General features: G+C 56.0%; 1 protein-coding gene across 7 annotated transcripts in view; it reads right to left on the bottom strand.

Annotated features, from left to right (window-relative positions):
- Positions 1-18,222, bottom strand: part of Cpne5 (copine 5) — a 73,643-nt gene that overhangs the window by 20,917 nt on the left and 34,504 nt on the right. For 5 of the 7 annotated variants that reach the window (XM_055607165.1, XM_055607166.1, XM_055607167.1 and 2 more), the window contains exons 8-11: positions 16,769-16,819; positions 16,401-16,464; positions 6,155-6,258; positions 1,685-1,789 (exon numbers count right to left, since the gene is read on the bottom strand). In XM_055607165.1, the coding sequence (XP_055463140.1) occupies positions 1,685-1,789; positions 6,155-6,258; positions 16,401-16,464; positions 16,769-16,819 (324 nt within the window). The remainder of the gene's footprint in view (positions 1-1,684; positions 1,790-6,154; positions 6,259-16,400; positions 16,465-16,768; positions 16,820-18,222) is intronic. The other 2 variants (XM_055607170.1, XM_055607171.1) reach the window with 1 other exon arrangement.

Genomic DNA, 18,222 nt, shown 5'->3' with positions numbered 1-18,222 from the left:
CTGGATTAACTCTGCTGCCAGTCATGTCACAGTCCATTTGTGCCCAGCCATGAAGAAGGAGAACAAGCTGCCCTGGAGGAAGATGCAGCTGGGCTCAGGCCTGTCTGCCCTTCTCACCAAACACTTGCCTCCTCCAGGGGACCAGAGGTGAGACCAGGCCTCAGCCATGCTGTCCCCCTCCCTGTCTGCCTCTGATGGAGCTGGGTTCTAAGGGCCTGGGAACCCCTCGCAGGGAGGCAGGTTTACGAGACTGCACTGCCTACCCTCTTGCGATCTCCATCCTTTCCAACCCCTTTGCCCAATCCCCACACCCTCAAACTCCCAGCTGTCCATCCCCAGCCTTCTTTAGAATCTAATGCTATCCTGTCCCCTCCCCAACTCCAGATGCCCTGGGACCCAGCTAGGCATGTACCAGGAGTTTGTTTGATGGCAACATTCACTTTGGTCCCCAGTTCATTCTGAACAACTGCTCAGCTGTCCATGGAACTTGTGTGTGTCTGAGCACCCATGGCTAGACCGGAAGTTCCCAGAAGACCCAGAGAGCCACCTGTCCTCGAATGCCACATAGTCAGGGACTCGGTGCCAGGCACAACACAATGAACACTGGGGGAACAGACTGCTGTGTGTCTGTCCCAGCCAAGAGGAAAAAGGGGAGCACCTGACAGCCTGTAAGTGTCCCTGAAAGGACACAGGTGCCAGGATGCCATCCTTGAGCTCACCACCCCCATACACACACCCTCGGAAACCCTGTGCAGAGTCCCAGCGTGTCCCCAAGGTGTGTGTCCCCCTGCGCCATGGCTTCTGTGGGAGCAACCAGCAGTCAGCCCTCATCTTCAGCCAGTGTCTGACTTCATGAGGACCGATGCTGCCTCTCGGTACCCACCCGGCCCGCCTCCTGCTCCCTCCAGCACCCTCTGCACTGGCTAATGACATGCTTCTCTGTGTGATTACTGGATTAATGTCTGCCTCCCCCACGAGCTCTTCAGCTCCGTGAAGCTGGGAAGAGGGCGAGGTGGGCACACTTGCTCGCTTGCTCCCAGCAGACTTGCAGCACAGGCAGGGGCTCAGCCACCCAGCAGGCAGAATGCTGCCCCACTGGGGCATTTGTCGCCCTCTGGCCTCCTGCTGGCCCCGAGGGAGCAGCCCCAGAGGTCAGCAGGTGTCACCATGCTTATTTTGCAGGGAAGGACAGTTGAGAGGCAGACAGGCCAGGGCTTGCCCAGGCTGACTGATCCCTTAGTCAGTCAGGGGCGGGACTCAGGTACCAGTGAGTGGAGCTGAGGAAGAGGAGGCCAGCCGGCTCGGAAGACGATGATGAAAACACCCTCATCCCTCACTTAGGCACACGCTCAACCCGGTGTGGTCAGGGACTCTCCCTGGGGCCTTCACTGCAGGGTCCCCAGGCTGAGAGTGAGGTCGCCGGAGATGGACCCCTCCTGCCTTGCCTCCCCCTCCCTTACCCCTGCTGCCATCTGCAATAGAGAGCTCCACACCCCAGCTGGAGACACCTCTGCTCTGTCCTTCCTGGAGCAGACAGGAAGCAGCAAGAGGCCGCACATGAGGTGGTGGAGGGGGTCAGGCGGCTCCATCCCCACCCTGCCACAGCAGTCTGAGAGCAGCCCCAGGAGGCCCTCCCTCTTTGCGGGGTGGGGTGGGGGAGGGGAGGCACGACCCCTTCTCTCACCTGTCATAGTCCCCGTTGCACAGGGCCCGCACGGGGATGGAGAAGGTCTGCCACACTGGGTTGAGGGTGTTCTTCATGACCTCCGTCTTGTGACAGATGGTGAACCTGGCCGAGAAGAATGGAGGGAAATACATGAGGCAGGCGGGCAGCTCAGGCGGTCAGCACGGCAGGGCTAGCGCTGGGCGGCGCCGCAGGGAAGTTCCCGGACTAGGCAGAGCTGTGGCCGGAGCAGGGCGTCCTTCGGGCAGCGTCAGGGACCTGAGTTCCAGCCACTGCTCTGGGGCTGGCCTGTGGGAGCCTGACCAAGCCTGACTCTCCGGGCACTTGTTTTCCTGGGAAGCCGGGATCTGAACCCGGGGCTAGACGGGTGGTGCGTGCAAGTGTGTGCCCGCCCGCCTCTCGTTGGGACGTCTGTCTTCTCCTTCAGGACATCGCCAGACATCACCTCCAGGGACCCCTCCGACCAGGATGTCGCAAACATGCCAACCCTGACTGTGACACCTCCCCCCCTCCCCCGTGTCTCTCTCCTTCCAGGCTTTGCCTTTTCATCTCGTTTGTCACCATTTGACACGGTCTGTTTCTCTCCTTACTCGTTCTACTGTGGTCTGTCAGTAAAATCTAAGGTCGGCGAGAAATTGTTCCCGCTGCTGCTGAGTGGCCAGGGACAACGGCTGGCCCCAGGAGATCCTCCATCATCTTTTTTTTTTTGTGTGTGTGTGTGTGTGTGTGTGAGGGCCTCATGTAGCTCGGGATGGACCTAACCTTCTGCTCTCCTGCCTCCGCCTCTCTTCTGCTGGATCTAAGTACTGACACCGTGCCCAGCTATCAACCGATTAACAAAACAAAACAAAACAAAACAAAACAAAACAAAACAGGGGCTGGAGAGATGGCTCAGAGGTTAAGAGCACTGGCTGTTCTCCCTAAGGGTCCTGAGTTCAAATCCCAGCAACCACATGGTGGCTCACAACCATTTATAGTGAGGTCTGGTGCCCTCTTCTGGTGTACAGGTGTACATGCAGGCAGAACACTGTATAAATAATAATAAATGAATAAATCTTTAAAAACCAACCAAAACAAAGCCCATTTAATTACTTTATTTTGTATGTGCCTGAGGGACTGTATATGTGCCACAGTTGTGCACTTTCCTGCGGAGGCTGGAAGCGGATGGTGGATCTCGAACCATTGGTGACTGGGAGCCATCTAGCATGGCTGCTAGGACCCAAACCCAGAGCTCCTGCAGCCAGCCGGTGCTCTGGATGGCTGAGCCATCTCTCTAGCCCCCAGTCATATTTTAAAGGGAGGCGAGGGCCAGGGTGTCCAGATGGTAGGTGCTTGACAGCACTGAGCTCTATCTACAGCAGCCCAAGAGCCTGCTTCAAAAAAAAAAAAAATCAATAAAATAAAATAAAAAGGAGCTGCCAGGCGTGGTGGCCCTTTGGTCCCAGCACTTGGAAGGCGGAGGCAGGTGGGCTAATCTTTGAGTCCCCGGCCAGCTGCGGCTACCCTGTGTGACACCATCTCAAAAAAAAAAAAAAAAAAATTAAATTAAATTAAATAAATGGGAGCCAAGCAGGAACTGAGCATCTTGGGGCAGAGATTCCACAGCTTTCAAGGGCATTTCAGTCCAGTGGAGGCAAAGTCCTCTCTGGGGCCACCTGGGACCCCTCAGTTCCCTTCTGCTTTGCTAGCCATGTGGACCGGGCTGCCTCTGCTGTTCCTGACGTGGTGTCCTGCGCTCTCTTCTTGCCATGCCTAGCCTGTCTCAGGGGCACCCTACCTCAAGGATGGCCAGAGCTCTCCCAGCACCCACCCAGGCGGCATTAGAGCTTGGAAAGGTCACCAGGAAGCGCCAGGGCCCCACCCGAGGCCCACACAGCCTGTGCTGTTTCTTCTTTGGCAATTTTCAAGTCAAAATGTCACTCCTGTCACCGGGCTGAGCGTTTCTCCTCTGCACTCCTTCTCGCCCACCCGCTGGAGTGTGAGATCCACGTGGGAGGCCTTGTAGCTCACCCCAGAACTGGAGGAGGGGCTGGGGCGGGTGGCTGAGGGTGACAGAGAGTGAGCAGATGACAGGGGTTGAGGGGGGCAGGCTGGAGGGGCTCCCTGGGCTTCAGGGATCCACCATGGAACATTCCCTCAGAGGGTGGACGTCACCCAGCCGCCTCAGTCCTCCTACACAGACCCCTGTCCTTCCTTCACGGCCCACAAGCTCAGAGAGGTCTCCTAAGACCCCTGGGTCCCCCTGGGTGGTCCTGCTTCTGCCCGAGGTGCCAGCCGGACGCTGCTTCCTGTAGCCCCCATCAGACCCCCAGCTGCCTGGTGCCAGGATCGCTATGCAGGGGGGTCCCTGTAGGCACACAGTTGGAGCTTGGGTGTGGGAGAGTGTCACCCATCTGTCAGACAGATGTGAGTCCCAGGCCCAGAGCCAGCTGTGTATCCCCCGAATTTCCTTCAATGGCAAAATGAGTATAAAAAGAATGGCTAGAACAAACAAACAAACAAAGGAACAAACAAAAAAGGAAAACAAAAAAAGCAGGGTAATGGCGGCACATGCCCTTAATCCCAGCACTTAGGAGGTACAGGCAGGCAGATCTCTGAGTTCAAGGCCAGCCTGGGCCATAGATAAGAGTTCCAGGACAGTCAAGGCTACATGGACAAACCCTGTCTCAAACCAAAAAAGAAAAACCAACCAACCAACCAAACAAACAAACAAAACAGAGAATGGCTATCGTTGAAGAAATGGCTCAGTGGGTAAAGTGGGGAAATGGCTCTGACTTCACACACACACACACACACACACACACACACACACACACACACACACGCTTCTTGGACTTGGGTTCTGGACTGCATATGCCAGCTGAGTACCAGCCCAGTCTGTTTTTCGACGTGTGCCTTCCAACTGTGAGCCAAAGCAAAACCTTCCTTAGGTTGCTTTTGTTGGCCCAGGTCATCACAGCTAGAAGACAAGTGATACACAGCGGCCATTCCGGCGGGCAGCGTTCTAGCACACCAGAGGGTTCTGTTGGGTTACAGCTGCCTAAAATTACTCTGTTTGTTGTACCTACTAACACCAGGCCAGGCCCAGCTGGCAGCTCGGCTGTCCAGTTTCTCCAGGATCCCAGAGGCCCCTCCAGGCCCCCAGAGGCTGTCATCTCTGAGTGTAGAACTCCTAAGGCCACAGTCGTTCCTTTGCCCATCCCCAGTGCCCTGGGCTCCCCTGGCCCGCCCCGGTGCCGGTCCTCATGGGTCTCCTTGGAGCCCCTCTGCCCGTCCCTCCCCCCCCCCCAGTTCGGCTTAGGCACCTCCCACCTGCTCCGGTGTCAGTCAGAGCCTTCCCACGCAGCCCTCCAGAGCTGCTCTCTGCACGCACCCCTCCTCCTGCCCGACACTGCCGGGCCCTAAGGCTGCAGCTCAGCTTCCCCACAGGGACGGACAGGGGAGCCTGGTCGCTCACAGCAGCCCCAGCCTTTTTCCTCTGCCTCCCCCTGTGCTAAAACCAACTCGGAGTCTCGGGGAATGATTTAGAGCGTCCTGCTGGGATCCTCCGAGAGACAAAGGAGCCCTTTGTCATGCAAATGATCGCACCTACTACCTAAGTAGTTCGAGTTTAAAAATCAGTTCTCCTGCACCGAAATACACCTCTCCTGCCTGCGGCTGCCCCACCCCCGGCGCGCATGCGCGCGCACACACACACACACACACACACACACACACACACACACACACCCATGCACAAGCACACTGGCACTAGGGGTCTAGAGTGCCTCGCCCTGAGCTCCAGCTCAGCCCAAGGTTAGCCCTCCGGCCCTGTTAACCGCGGTGCTCCTCACTCAGCCCCAAGGACCCATTTTCTTCCTCACCGAGTTTCTCCAATTAACCCTGCTGGCCTCATCGCTTCCGCCGCCTTCCGCAGGATCCCAGAACCGGCTGCTTAAAGAGGCCGTGGAGACCACCTCATCCAATCGCTTCATTTCACAGATGAGAAAACAGGCCCAGCGAGGGGGCAGAATGTGCCCTGGGCCACACAGCTGGTTGGTGGGGGGACTGGGGTTCTCAGCCTAGTTTCTGACCCGCACTGGCCAGCATGCCCAGTCCATTTCCCCTAGCTCTAATTTAATGAGGTGGGGAGGGGGACAGGGCCTTTCCACGCTATGGTTCTGAATACGTGCACAGGAAAGAGGTGTGGGGCGGTGGGGGAGGGCCCCAGCTCTGCCCGGCCCGCTGTGCGGTTGGGGGACCTGTGAGCGGGCCCTGGGTTCCGTGCGAGGTGTCAGGGTGCGCACAGCGAGGCATTTCCGACCTAACCCTGGTTTTGGGCCCTCCCCAGGCATACACAGCGCCCGCCGCTGCCGAGAGCCTCCCAGAGGCCAGGTCCCCAGGTTGGCTTTCTCGGGTGGGTCATGGGCGGCTGTGCCCTCCCCGCCCTGCCTGGTGTCCGGGTGCCCGGAGGGGGGAGGCGGGACTCACGTTCCATCCTCGTTGCTCCTGTAGAACACCAAGAAGGGGTCGGATTTCCCGAAGAAATCTTTCTTGTCCAGCTTGTTGGCACAGAACTGCATGGTAGCCACGTCCTGGAAAGGAGGGAGGTCAGGGTGGTGAGGCAGGGGGGTCCAGAGATCGGCAGGGGCACACAGGGCATCACGCCGGGCACAAGCCCCAGGCCTACCTGTGGGACAGAGGGCCAGCTTCTCCAGCAGCGCACAGGCCTAGGGGACCAGCCGGCTGGAGAAGCACAGGGATCTGAAGCTGCCCCGGGTTCGAATCCCAGCTCTACCACTGTGACGTTATGTGACCCCTCCCCCTCCAAGGAAGGCAGGTGACCTCTCAGCGCTTCTGGTTCCCCTCTCTGGGGCTCACAGGGGTAGCAGTGAGGAGCACAGGTCAAGTGTATAGAAGTGTTCGCCATGATGAAGCCAACGGCCACTCTGGGCATGGGCTGCTGGGCGGCACCTTGAAGCCTGACACTGTCCATGACTCCCCATACTCTCACAGACACCTGTGCTTAGGTGTCCCACTAACCGGAGTGTGCCCTCGGCCCAACACTTTAAGAATGGGACAGGAATCAAACTCAGGGGCCAAAGGCTCACAGTTGGGGAGGTGTGGGGGAGGGGAGGGGTGCAAGGACAGCTTTACTGAGCTCCACAAACAGAGCTAATTTTGACACCCCCCCACCAGCTCCTTCTCCCCCTGCCTGACATCTGCAAAGAGGCAATCAGGCCTTGAGAGAACCCCTTAGTGGGGTCACACTCCTCTCTGACCAGGTCCCCTCGGGCTCTGACCCCACCTCTACCCCTCAGGACACCCCCACTTTTGGCTCTGCCCTCTCGGAGCTCCACCCTTTCAGGGTCCTGCTCCCCAGCAGGAGGACCCTGGCCAGGCAGGCAAGATGACCAACCACCGCTCACCTTCCTGCCTAGCCCTCTGCAGTGAAACTGGCTAGCTGTGAAAGAAGGCAGCTGGCGATTAGGGGAGCAGAGATTCAAACACCTCAGAGTCAGGCTTCATGGGCACACCCCAAACCCTGGGATGCACCCTGAGGGACAGCAAACAGCCCCTCACCGGATTCACCTCCCTGCTTTCTTTACTAGCCACACAAACCGGGGACCCAGAACAGGGTCTGAGCGGAAAGCTCTTGCTCAGAAAGAAATAGGAAATTTCAAAGACTATGGCCTAAGTGTGGGGCCTGAGGAGTTGCAGAGCTGGCACTGGCATCTTCCCATGGTGGCTTCAGGGGACCAGAGTCTGCTCAGGGGAGCCATGGGATGGCCCCGAAAGGAGACAAGAGGCCCAGTCCTGGCTCTACAGAGCCTCGTGACATCCTTACCTGAGTGAAAACACGAGCCTCTCATGTGACACACTCAGGCTAACCCTAACCCACGCACACACTGGAGAGGGCCCAACAGCACAGCCCAGCCGCTCGTTGCCTTTTGAAGAACCTTCTGAGAACCTTGCAAGGCCAGGTAGGGGCCAGAAAGGTTAGATCAAGAGTCAATGTAAGCCAGGAGTATGGCTCACGAGTGTTTGCCCAGCACACACAAGGTACTGAGTTCACCCCAGCCCTGGAACGAGAAAAACGGGGGCCACCATCTGCTTTGGGGTGGAGTTGACAGTAATAGCCAGCTGTCGTCTGTCTATGAACATGGCAATACAGGGTGTATGCAAGGCGCCCACCGATTTTTTTTTTAAGGTGTGTGTGCTAGGGTTATAAAGAACACCTGATATGGGTCCCCCAGTGGGGGTTGTGGCCCAAAGGTTGAGAACCTTGGATCTGATTCTTAGGCAGGCCTCAACGTCCCCACGGCAATCTCTTTCACCCGCCCAGCCATCCCCACTGGGCTGCCTTTGTATCTATGCTTCATTTAAGCCTTTCAACGATTCTATGGGGTAGGCACCGTTCTCCTGCCTATTTTACACAGAGGGTGATGGGTTCTGGGCGCTTGGCACTCAGGAGTTAGAGGCTGGCGGAGCTCTGTGAGTTCAAAGCCAGCCTAGTTTACACGGTGAGAGTTCCTGATCAGGCTGGCCAGGGATGGACAGTGAGACCTTCTCTCTTTCTCTCTCTCATACACACACACACACACACACACACACACACACACAGTGAGCATACATGCAAAAGGGCCCACTGAGGCTGAGCTCCAGCCACTAAAGCCTAAATTCAATCCCAGGGAGCAAAGAACCGATTCCTGCAAGTTATCCTTTGACCTTCACGTCTGCCACGGCACAATCCTGCCTATATACACGAAGCACGAATACATGAAACGTAAGAAAAACAGACCAAGAAGTGGAGTCCCAGAGCAGGGAAGCACCCTCGCTGGAAGCCACAGAGTAGGGCTCCGGAGGCGAGTTGCCGAGACTGTGAGCGATGCCCCCCCCCCCCCCCCCCGCATCTCCAGGTAAGCTTAACTATGTTCTATAGCCTCCATCGGGGGAGGCACAGAAGTGTGAGATCCATTTTGAGGGGCCTCTGTGCAAACTCGTTAAAATGAAAAAAGAAAGAAAAAAAAAAAAGGCAGGCTCAGAACTCCAGCTACATGGAAGGCTTGGCCAGGGTGTGACAGTAGATTTCCTGTCCATGGTAGATAAGTGAGGCTCATCTGGATCCCACCCACCGCCAACACACACACACACACACACACACACACACACACACACACACACCCTCTCTCTCTCCAGTGACACTTGCCCAGAGCCCACTGTGACTGCTGTACCATGCAGGGCCCCTGGAAGACAAGACAGACCTTCAGAGAGGTTTTCGGCTTGTCACCAAAGCACTGACGAACACCCAGTGGGCAAGTCCCCCAGGGGCAGGAAGTCGAGGTCCCAGCACAAGCTAAGCAAGCCCGAACCCTGACCGGAGCGGCAGCCTGTGCTGTGGGGGGTTGGGGAGGATGATATCCCCCTCCATCAGTGTGGTTGGCGGATGAGTGGCTCTGGAGGAGAGGCAGGAAGAGCCATGCCGTGGCCTGGATCCCAGGCTTCCCATGAGGATCAGGTTTGGGAGGTTTGATGCTGAGGTGGGGCTCTCCCAGCCGAGAGAGAGAGATGCTGTTTGGAGTCTGTGCACCCCAGGGAATTGGTGGCACGGAAGATAAAACTCGCTCCCGAGATATATAATTTCCTGCAATTTCTGCCTTTCACCCTATCTTTTTAAAAAACATATTAAGTTTCTCTAAAACAGCAGGATTGCTTCAATTTGCATATCCCCCAAATGCTAATTGCGCTGCCTAGGAGATGCTGCAGGCAGACTTTCTCTGCAGTGGGGCTCCCCACCCTCCGGAAGAAGGCTGAGGAGGTCACAGGTCAGGCCCAGAGGGCAGCAGGCCTGGCATCCACTCTTCTGCCTGGGTCAGCAGGTCAATGGGAAACCTAAGGGCACCTCTGAGGCTCAGTAATCGAACACTTTAAAAAAGAAATCATCATCAACAATAATAATAATAATAATAAAAAGCTGTGATAAACAGGACACTGAAATGTGAACCATTTTTATGAATGAAGCAACTGAGTCACACAAAAAGTCACATAGAGCCTGCCCAGGATCACACACTTGAGTTCTTTGGTTGCTGTTTGTTGTTTTTGATTTTCAAGACAGGGTCTCTCTATAGTCCTGGCTGTCTTGGGAATTGCTTTGTAGACCAGGCTGACCTCAAACTCACAGAGATCCACCTGCCTCCGCCTCCCAAGTGCTGGGATTAAAGGTGTGCACCACCACCGCCCGGGCTGGCACTTGAGTTCTTAGTCAGCCTATAAGCCAACCCTGAGAGACGTTTTTAAATGAATAATAAGACCATGGTTTGTCTATTGTCTTTGGGGTTTTCCTAATTTCCTAGAGTTAGCACATTGTTCTTTTTGGTCAGATAAAAATGTACAGTGAGGGATGGCAGGTGTGATGGTAGGTAGGAGGCAGAGGCAGGTGGATCTCTGTGAGTTCGAGGCCAGCCTGGTCTACAGAGCAAGTTCCAGGACAGCCAAGGCTACAGGAAGAAACCCTGTCTGGAAACAAACACACAGAAGGGAATCATATGAAAGAAGGGGGAGTTAATAAGACTTGAGAGGACAGGAGCTCCACAAGGACCAAATATATCAGGGCACAGGGGTCTTTCACGAGACTGTTCCTCCAACCAAGGACCATGTATGATATAACCTAGAACCCCTGCTCGGACATAGCTCATGGTAGCTCAGTATCCAAGTGGCTTCTCTAGTAAGGGGAACAGGGACTATTTTTGACATGAACTCAATGGAGAGCTCTTTGACCCCCCCCCTCCCCGGAGGGAGGAGCAGTCTTGCCAGGCCACAGAAGAGGACATTGCAGGCAGTCCTGAAGAGACCTGATAAGTTAGGGTCAGATGGAAGGGGCGGAGGTCCTCCCCTATCAGTGGACTTGGAAAGGGGCAGGGAGAAGATGAAGAAGGGAGGGTGGGACTGGGAGGGAATGAAGGAGGGGGCTACGGCTGGGATACAAAGTAAATAACCTGTGATTAATATAAAAAAGAAGAATAAAAGATAAAAAAAAAACCCACACACACAGAAAACCACCACCAACAACCAAAAGACTCCAGCACCCACAAAACAAGCCACATGGTCTCATGGGCACCCGTAGCCCTGTGCTGTGCCGGTCTGAGGCCGGAAGGTCTGGGGCTCACTAGCTGCCAGCCCAGTCAAACAAAAGAACAAGAAAGCCCGAAGCTTCAGGGTCAGGGAGAGATCCTGCCCCAAAGAAATAAGGTGGAAAGTGACACTTGTACACACGTGCGTACACACACACACACACACACACACACACACACACGCACACGCGGGGGGGGGGGGGGGGGGGGGGGGAGGGGAGGCCAGTGAGGGGGCCTTGGGCTGACAGCTATTCAGACACAGGCGGTGGTCACAGCTGAGGGAGATGGCTGCGTGACCCCTTTGTTGGTGCACTAACTGTGAAGAGGCCTCGGGGTCAAGGGTCAAGCTGACAGTCCTTTGTGGCTGTGACGGCCGACTTCCCAGTCAGCTGTGCCTACGCTGATCTGATCTTTTGGAGGCTGAAAACCCTCCGCTGACCGCTTTCCCTCCCCCTCGCGGTGTCTGGGAAGCTGACCTAAATCCAGTGCTTGGGAGGAAAAGGAAACAGTCAGGACACAGCAGGTGAGCTGGGCGTGGCGGCGCACGCATGTAGGGGGAAGGCGCATGTGTGGGGAGCCCGGGAGCGATCTGGGATGTAGAAGCGTCTCCCAACCAACCAACCGACCAACCAGAGGCTGGTAAGGTGGCTCAGTGGGCGAGGGGGTCTTGCTCCCACGCCTCACAAGCTGTGTGTGACCCCCAGGCCCTACCCGGTGACAGCAGAGAGCTGACTCCCCGTGCTAGCTCCGGCCTGTGTGCACAGGAGCACACAAAAAAGTAAACGAATCAGTGCACGCAAATCCACAAGCGAAAAAGAACGCAGGCCGCTCAGCGCAGAACGGTTTAACTGTATCGAAGAGGGAGCTGAATTGAACAAATGACGCCCCGCCGTGCAGTGAGGGGTAACGGGCGGCTCTGACCAGGCTGTGACCAGACCAGTGGCTGGGCGTGGCGGTGCACGTCTTCCACCTCCGCACTCCACTCAGGAGGATCTTTGCGCCTGAAACCAGCTCGATCTACACAGCAAATTCCAGGCCAGGAAAAGCTGTACAGTGAGACCCTGTCTCAAAAATAAAGCAACCGAACAATGAGGTACCAAATTATAGAAAGAAAAAAAAAAAAATCTGTATCTGTAGCCATAAAAAAAAAGGTCAACAAATAATTCTCTCTGGGCAATTTTTTTCTATTCTCCCCAACCTGTGCAGAATCAACACGGGATTTTTTTTTCTTTCTTTTTCATTTCCACGTGTGTACGTATGTTCGCCTGTGTGTAGGTACACGTGTGTGCGAGGGCGCTCGCATACACGCCTGAGTGTGTAGGGGCTGGAGGAGGGGTTAACTCGGGCGCCCTCCTTGTTGACTCTCCATCTTTTTCTACAGGCAGAACCCATGTGGCGTGAACTGTGGTTCGCTCCTCTGTGCAGCGAGTGCCTGAGCCGCCTCCCAAGGGCTACCATGGGCCAACGCGCAGTCACATGGGCGTATATATTTAAGCAGCAGAGACGGTGTTTTTGTTTTTTATTTTGTTTTGATTTGACTAGAGCAATTACTCCCGAGACTAGGAAATTACACACCGCGCTCTAAGGGAGGATGCTTGAGCCTGTTCAAGCACTGACGGGCCCTTCTCCTAGCCTTCAGCCGGAGGCAGCTGAGGGTCTGAGGACTCAAACCCCACCCCCACTTCACCCATGGCACCTCCAACCTCTCCCATTCCCTCCAATGGCTTCTTCCTTCCAAAGTCTGCAGCAACGAGAAACACCAACCCTCAAGTCTCCTGTGAGTTCAAGGCCAGCCTGGTCTACAGAGCATGTTCCAAGATAGCCAGGGGCTACACAGAGAAACCCTGTCTTGAACCCTGTCCCCACCTCCATCAAAAAAAGGAAAGAACTCCAGCCCCTCCTTCCAACATCTTCCCTTCCTCCCTTCCTCCCCCTCTCTCCCACCCTCCCTCTCTCTCCCCTTTGGCTTTTGCACAGCCTCCTGCCTCCCAGGGAGCTAGTTACAAGATTTAGCGTGTACCTGCTTTTCCACACGGGCATGTAATGAAACACCCATGGATTTTCCTTCAGGATCAAGAACATCAGGAAGCATGTGTGGAAAAAAGACGCAGCGCGTCTGCCAGGGTGGGGAGGCTGGGATCGCTGGCTGGCATTACACTAAATAATGACAAGTCCCGGGGACAGAGGGCAGACACTCACTTGCTGACTTGAAATGGATGAACTCCTAATTAGTCTGGAGAGGATTCATAGGTGTGCTGGGGAGCAGGAGGGGGGGGGACCCCAGGACGCTGCAGCCTGATGCTCGGGGCCTCCTGACCGGGCAGGATGCCAAGGATGAGGCAGGTCTCTGCTCCCCATTGGTCACCTGGGTGGCTGGTACTGATCATGGTGACTAAGCAGCCTGCAATGCCAGGAAGATCCGGGGCTTTCTGCTGCACCCACTACTGGAACCCATCGCTCTGGATCCAGTTCCAACTCTCTCTCTCTCTCTCTTTTAAAGATTTATTTACTTATTCCATATACAGTGTTCTGCCTACATGCCAGAAGAGGGCATAAGATCTCATTATAGATGGTTGTAAGCCACCATGTGGTTGCTGGGAATTGAACTCAGGATCTCCAGAAGAGCAGCCAGTGCTGTTAACCTCTGAGCCATCTCTCCGGCCCTGGTTCCAACTCTCAAAGCCAGTTTTTCCGCTGACGGCTACAAGCCTGCAGAGCCCGCAGGGCGACCATTCCAAGTCACTGAGAAATTGTCCCTCGCCTGTTTTTGGTTGAGGAAGGCTCTCACTATTTAGCCCAGGCTGGCCTGCAACTCAGAGATCCACCTGCCTCTGCCTCTGAGGAGCTGGGATTAAAGGCATGTGCTGCCAGCCACACAGGGACTTAATTTTTTATTTTTATTTTTTGAGACCGAGTTTAGCCTGGGCAAGGTCCTGGGTTCAACCTGCAGCATAGGTTGTATTTGTGAACAAGAGAGCCTCAGAAAGGTTTCAGACCATGAAGGAATGTGTCCGTATCCTCACAGGGTCTGGGAAAATGTGGTTGAGTCTGGGCAGCTGACACCCTGTCAACCTAAGGACCTTGACTGTCTTTGCATCAAATCTGACTGTAGGAACCTTCTTGGCATTAATATTCCAGATGAGCAAGGCTTTTCTCCTACCTACTAAAGTGAGCCTGTGACAGGCATCCATGCCGTCCTTTGCTGTCCTGGCCACCCACGCAGGCTCCCGGGCTGAAGGCAGACCCACTCCAGACCCCGCCCTCTCCCTTTGATCCTCCCACTGAAAGCCTGAGTTGCAAAGCTGCTCACATGTAATTATTTTAATTCAGCCAGATGCTGAGAATTAGTCTCTTTTCCTTGCAAGGATTCTAGGGAAAGAGAGAATTCAGCCAAAGATGTGCCAGAAGAAAAAGGGAGCTGACAGCCTCTGGAGGGAGGGAGGGAGAGAGGAAGGCCCCAACCCTCCCACCCCCCAAGTGTGGGCAAAGCCTCCAGTGAGAAACTGCTGTGTCCAAGGATGAAAAAGGAGAGGGGGAGGATGGGGAGGTGGGGAGGAAGAGGAAGGGAGGCAGGAGGGGTCTAAGGTGGTAAAGGAAGATGTTTACAAGCTTCCAGGGAACCAACAGCAGCCTAGGCCCCCACGCTTCGAGTCTGCACAGCGGCCCCACTGATGTTATTTAAAGAAGCACTGAGAAGGAGGAGGTCAGGGCTGGGCTGAGAGCGCAGGGGACGTGAAGCCGCACCACCCTGAAATTCCCACACAGCCTCCCTCCTAACTGCTGTCAGGCGGCAGCCATCCTCACCACCATCACCCTCACCATCACTTAACCAACCGTCCCATGGCAAGGGAACCCTGAGGCTCTGGGCTTAGAAGCTAGAAGGCGGTGTTTGGGTCCCCCAGGCCCGGAGTTAGTGTGGGTGCTGAGAATCAAGCCCGGGTCTTCCGCAAGAGTGGCCAGTGTTCCAAACTACGTCATCTCTCCACCCCGCCCCCGCCATGTCCATCCCTGCTCATTGGTTTTTTTAAGATGGGGTCCCTCTACATATCCAGGCCTAGAATTCACAGAGATCCTCCTGCCTCTGCCTCCCAAGTTACGGGGATCAGATGCATTTGCCAACATGCCTGCCTACCAAGCCGCTTCTGAGTGGGTTCCACTGTCACTATTCTAGAAGGAGCTAACACACGGTTACATTTGCTCTGCCGTAGTCTGTGGATGATGGTGGATACAGGGCTGCTCAGATTCTGGGCGGCCAGGGAGTCTGGTTTCTCTTTCTCCTTCCGACAGCCCCAGGCGAATCCCGGGTGCCTGGGCTTGGGCTGTCACTTAGCCCTCCCCCACCCCAAATCCTGCCTCAGAGGGGTTCCTCGATGACCTCAGGGATGCCTGGCTGGGGTGGCCTGGGGGCTGAGCTGGGGTAGAGCCCAGTTTTGCTTCCTGTTGTTCCAGAGAGAGGATGCAGTTTCTGGTAAAATGGGAATCTTTCTCGAGTCGTTCCCCCATGCATCGTCCATAAGGCTGGTCTGCGGCCATTCTGTGAGGCATTTTTATTTTATTTTTTAAGATTTATTTCTTTCGTATTTAACTGTATGGGTGTGTGCACATGCCTGTCGGTACTGTGAAGGCCACACACATGCCGGATCCCCTCGGAGCTGGAGTTCCAGGCAGCTGGGAATGGCCGGACATGGGTGCTGGGGAACTGAGCTTAGACTCAGTGCAAGGAAAGCACACATTTTAAAGCACTGAGTCTTGACAGTTAATTGGAGTGGGAGGGCACGCCCCACTGTGGGTGGTGTCATCCCTACGCAGGTGACCAGGTCTTTGATCTACAAGAAATCTAGTTGATCCTGACCCTAAGAGCAAGCCAGGAAGCAGCGCTCTTCCACGGTTTCTGCTTCAAGCACTTGCCTGGGCTCCCCGCTCTGACTTCCCTCCACGCAGGACTGTTCCCCAGGACTATATGCTAAAATAAACCCTTCCCTCCCGAGCGGCTTTGGTCATGGCGGTCATGGCGGTCATGGCAGCAGCCCAGCGCAACCCAGAACGGTGCCGATCACTGACAAATGGCTCCCTTTATCCCTACAGCATCTTTGCAACATCAGAACCCTGACCCCGTTCTCGAGTGGTAAGCCACCCCCGGGACCTGCTTCTCCACAGTCCTACACAAGAGTCAAAGCCAAACGGTGCCTGGGATTGCAGACTCTCGGCTTCCCAACAGCCACACCCTCCCCTATTTCATATTCATACCTACCCACACTCCCATCCACGCATGCACACGAACTCACGCTTGTGCCCACACACAGACACATGTAGCCCCCTCCGCTCCGCCGAGGGTGTCACCCCTATGCCAACCGAAGAGTGACAACCCAAGCCGGGACAGGCTGTGGTCATCGCTGCCGGTGCCCTGGCAGTCGGGGCTGAGGGACTTGTGACAGGGCTCAAAGGAGCCTGGCTCTGTGCTCCCCAGGCCGCCCCTCCCTGCTCAACCATAAGGATGGACTCTTCAAGCTCCAGCGTCACGGCGTCATGCCAGCCGGATCACGAGGCGCCCTGTCTCCCCGGGGCTCCCTCCGGGAACGGGCCGTCCTGGGTCACGGACCACTTACCCTGCAGTTGCTCAGCTCCTCTGCGGACAGAATGATGGTGCCGCACTTCTTCCCAGGGACGCCGCTGGAGGAAACGAGGCAAAACAAACACACAAACCCAAAATGACAAGCCAGACCGGGACAGACCAACCCAACACTCCTGGGCCGGCCAGCCCGTGCCCGCCCCGTGCCGTCCGGGCAGCTGACCCCAACACCCCTGAGATAGAAAGTGTCCGGAAGTGCCTGGGCAGTGTGGCCAGGCGCTGCGGCCTGGGTGGCCCTCAGCCTGGGTGGCCCTCGGCCTGGGTGGCCCTCAGCCTGGGTGGCCCACCCCCTGCTCCCGAGGCCCACCGGGGAGGTCTTGAACTGGCAGCAGCACCCAGACTCACCCGGAAGCTTCCGGACCAGTAACTCTGGAGCTTTCCATCCAAAGACCACTTCTGTGGGCAAAAGACCTTGTGGGCTAGCCACCCTGTACCCGGCTGACCCAGGGTCCCCCAGTGGTCCTGACTCTGAGCCAGTCTGCTTCCTCGAGGGAAGAGCAGCTGAGGATGGGGTAGGGCTTCCGGGAGGGGGTTCTCTCCACGGCTCTCTTCTGTAGCTACCTCCCTCTGAATTCCTTGGCTGGGGGACCTCAGAAAGGCAAGCCGGAGAGGGACTCTACTCAGGGTACCCCAACACCTCAAGCTACCCTCCCACCTCTTCCCGTGTGTGTGTGTGTGTGTGTGTGTGTAATACCCTAAGGACTAGCCCATGTCACTCTAACATCTGAGACTAAGCCAGGGGGATAGCAGGGTCACTGAGAGAAAGAGTCATATGTGAAGCTGAGGGCTAGCTGGGACTAGAGTTCAAAGGTTACTTACTCTTCTGCCCCTGCCCATACACACGGTGACATAGAATCTGTTTTTCTAATACGTGCACACAGTGCCTAATGCACAGAGGGCCCTAGATGGGCCCAGTTTCCCCTCCCTGCATCCTTGCTTCCCCGTTGTGGGGTGCTGTAATACCCAGACCCCATCTCCTGCCCAGCCCAGGCGGCAGCATGCTGTGTGGAACCCACTGGGCTTTCGCCAGCATCAGCCTTTGGAGGGAGAGGTTCCGGCAGAGGAGGAAAGAGAGGAAGAGACGCCTCCTGGGGTTGAAGAAACAGCCCAGGTCCCTCCGAATTGAGTGGGCAGAGCAGGGGTCACCTCTGCCCCAGGCAGGTGGTGGCCGCTGCAACTTGTCCCCTGCTCTTGGGCAGCCCTTCCCCACGCACTGGCCTGGCAAAGCCCAGGCGGGAGCCTGGCAGCAGCCTCCTCCGCCCCTGGCTCCCCATCTGCCGCTCTGCCTTGGACTCCACCTTCTATTTCTGCTCTTGCTTTCCCTCCTCTCTTGCCTCAGCCTGCTCCTACGGGCTTGGTGTTCCTTCCTCTTCCTACTGCTCTCTCTCTCTCTCTCTGGACTTTGCCCCTCTCTTACATCTGCTCACAAGCCTTCAGCTCACTGGTATCCACCCTCCTCCTAAACCAGCAGCCACACCGGCCCTGAGCTAGGAAAGGGCCCACGTACTGCTCCTCCAGCCTCTTCCCTCACAGGCAGGAGGCCGGGACCCCCTTACTCAGCCCCAGAGGCCCTGAGCCTCGCAGGGTATGACAGAGAAGCCAGCCTGGAGCTTCTCCTCAAAAGAGAAGAGGGAAGACCTCGGAGGGTCTGTGTTGGCCATGTTTTTTTTTTTTTTAATGAGGCCAGCCAAAAACACAAAGTCAGAGAGGGAACTGGGGGAGCAGACAGCCCTCTGTAGGCCAGTTGATCTATGAAAGCAGTGTGTGTGTGCGTGCACGCATGTGGTGGGGGAAGTGGG

This window comes from Psammomys obesus, unplaced genomic scaffold (genome assembly GCF_907164565.1).
Source record: "Psammomys obesus unplaced genomic scaffold, mPsaObe1.curated_primary_1811, whole genome shotgun sequence".
NCBI lineage: Eukaryota > Metazoa > Chordata > Mammalia > Rodentia > Muridae > Psammomys > Psammomys obesus.
Note: the sequence above shows the minus strand (reverse complement) of the source record. Positions and strands in the feature narration are given on the sequence as shown.